At 43.5% G+C, this 1367-nt stretch overlaps 1 protein-coding gene across 2 annotated transcripts in view; it reads left to right on the forward strand.

The window, feature by feature from the left end:
- Positions 1-1367, forward strand: part of LOC122087129 (homeobox-leucine zipper protein ANTHOCYANINLESS 2-like) — a 6604-nt gene extending 5237 nt beyond the window's left edge. For both annotated transcript variants that reach the window (XM_042656133.1, XM_042656134.1), the window contains exon 9: positions 358-1367. In XM_042656133.1, the coding sequence (XP_042512067.1) occupies positions 358-738 (381 nt within the window). In that variant the 3' untranslated portion in view covers positions 739-1367. The remainder of the gene's footprint in view (positions 1-357) is intronic.

A 1367-nucleotide genomic window follows, 5' to 3' on the forward strand; every position in this document is an offset into this window, starting at 1 on the left:
TTTCATTTTTCATTTTTTCTTTTTTTACCTAAAATTACTATTTTGCCCCTCAGAGCTGTGGTCATTAACCTTATCGATGATGATCTGTCCTCTGACTCTGCCCATGTGTCGTGTTCTGGTTTTGTTGGCTTTTGGAGAAAATCAAAAGCAAGGTTTTGGAAGTATGTTTGGGGCATGGGCTGTGGGTGGCCCAGATTTGCGGGTCGTCCGCACAGTTAGGATTGGGTGAATGTGAAAGTCAAAGCTCCTCCACTAGGGTTTTGACTTTTGATTTTGTAACCCTAGTAAAGATCGTAACGGAAAAGCACCGGACATCGAGAGGTTATGAGTTATGACACGTAAAATTTATGTGTGCAGGCAATGAACTCGAACCAGAGCAGCATGTTAATACTACAGGAGACGTGCATCGACGCTTCAGGATCTCTCGTAGTGTACGCACCAGTGGATATACCAGCGATGCATGTTGTGATGAACGGTGGAGATTCTGCCTATGTGGCTCTTCTCCCATCTGGGTTTGCAATCTTACCAGATGGTCCGGCTACTCGTGGCTCCAGCCCATTTAGTTCTAACGGAGGAGGACCACCTAGGGTAGGTGGTTGTCTACTGACGGTGGCGTTTCAGATACTTGTGAATAATCTACCGACTGCGAAGCTCACGGTTGAATCAGTGGAGACAGTGAATAACCTCATCTCTTGCACCGTACAGAAGATCAAAGCAGCCCTTCACTGCGAAAGCTAGGCCAGAGACTAGCCAGATCCAACAAGTATCTTGGAGAGAGGAAGGTGTTTGGATAATAATGGCTGTTGTTGCTTCTATCTTCATTTCTTCTTACTGTTATTTGTTTAACTGGGACTTCCAATCCCTGCCTCTGCTCCAGGGAGAAGACAGTATAGAGTGGTTTCTTTCTTTCTTTTTTTTTTGGGGGGGGGGTTGTTTGATAGGATATGTCGAAGGGACTAAAGGAGGAGGAGGATGAGTGGTGTGGTGTTGATCTCGGGACCGTATTGAAGTGGTGGGGTATTGAGTCAAGAACGAACCGCGCGAAGAGAATCCTTGCTGGGTGGTCAGAATATAGGCCATGAGGGTGCTGAGTCTAAATCGGTTTGGCTATATGGGTGTATTCTTAACACAACGCAAGGGTGGTGGTTCGGGTATTGACTCGTTGACCCGCAATTTTGTCTCGGGTTTGAAGATTATGATCAAGCATAAAATGGATTATGAATCACTTATCAAAGACTCTGAAGCAGCAAGAAATTAGATAAATGTATTAGTGTCTTCGTTATATTATAATTTTCTTCTTTATTTATTTTTGAATTATATCTTACTAATCTGAGCATAAAATGAATTGATGAAATGTCTTTGGATGA

Source organism: Macadamia integrifolia, chromosome 8 (assembly GCF_013358625.1).
Source record: "Macadamia integrifolia cultivar HAES 741 chromosome 8, SCU_Mint_v3, whole genome shotgun sequence".
Classification (NCBI taxonomy): Eukaryota; Viridiplantae; Streptophyta; class Magnoliopsida; order Proteales; family Proteaceae; genus Macadamia; species Macadamia integrifolia.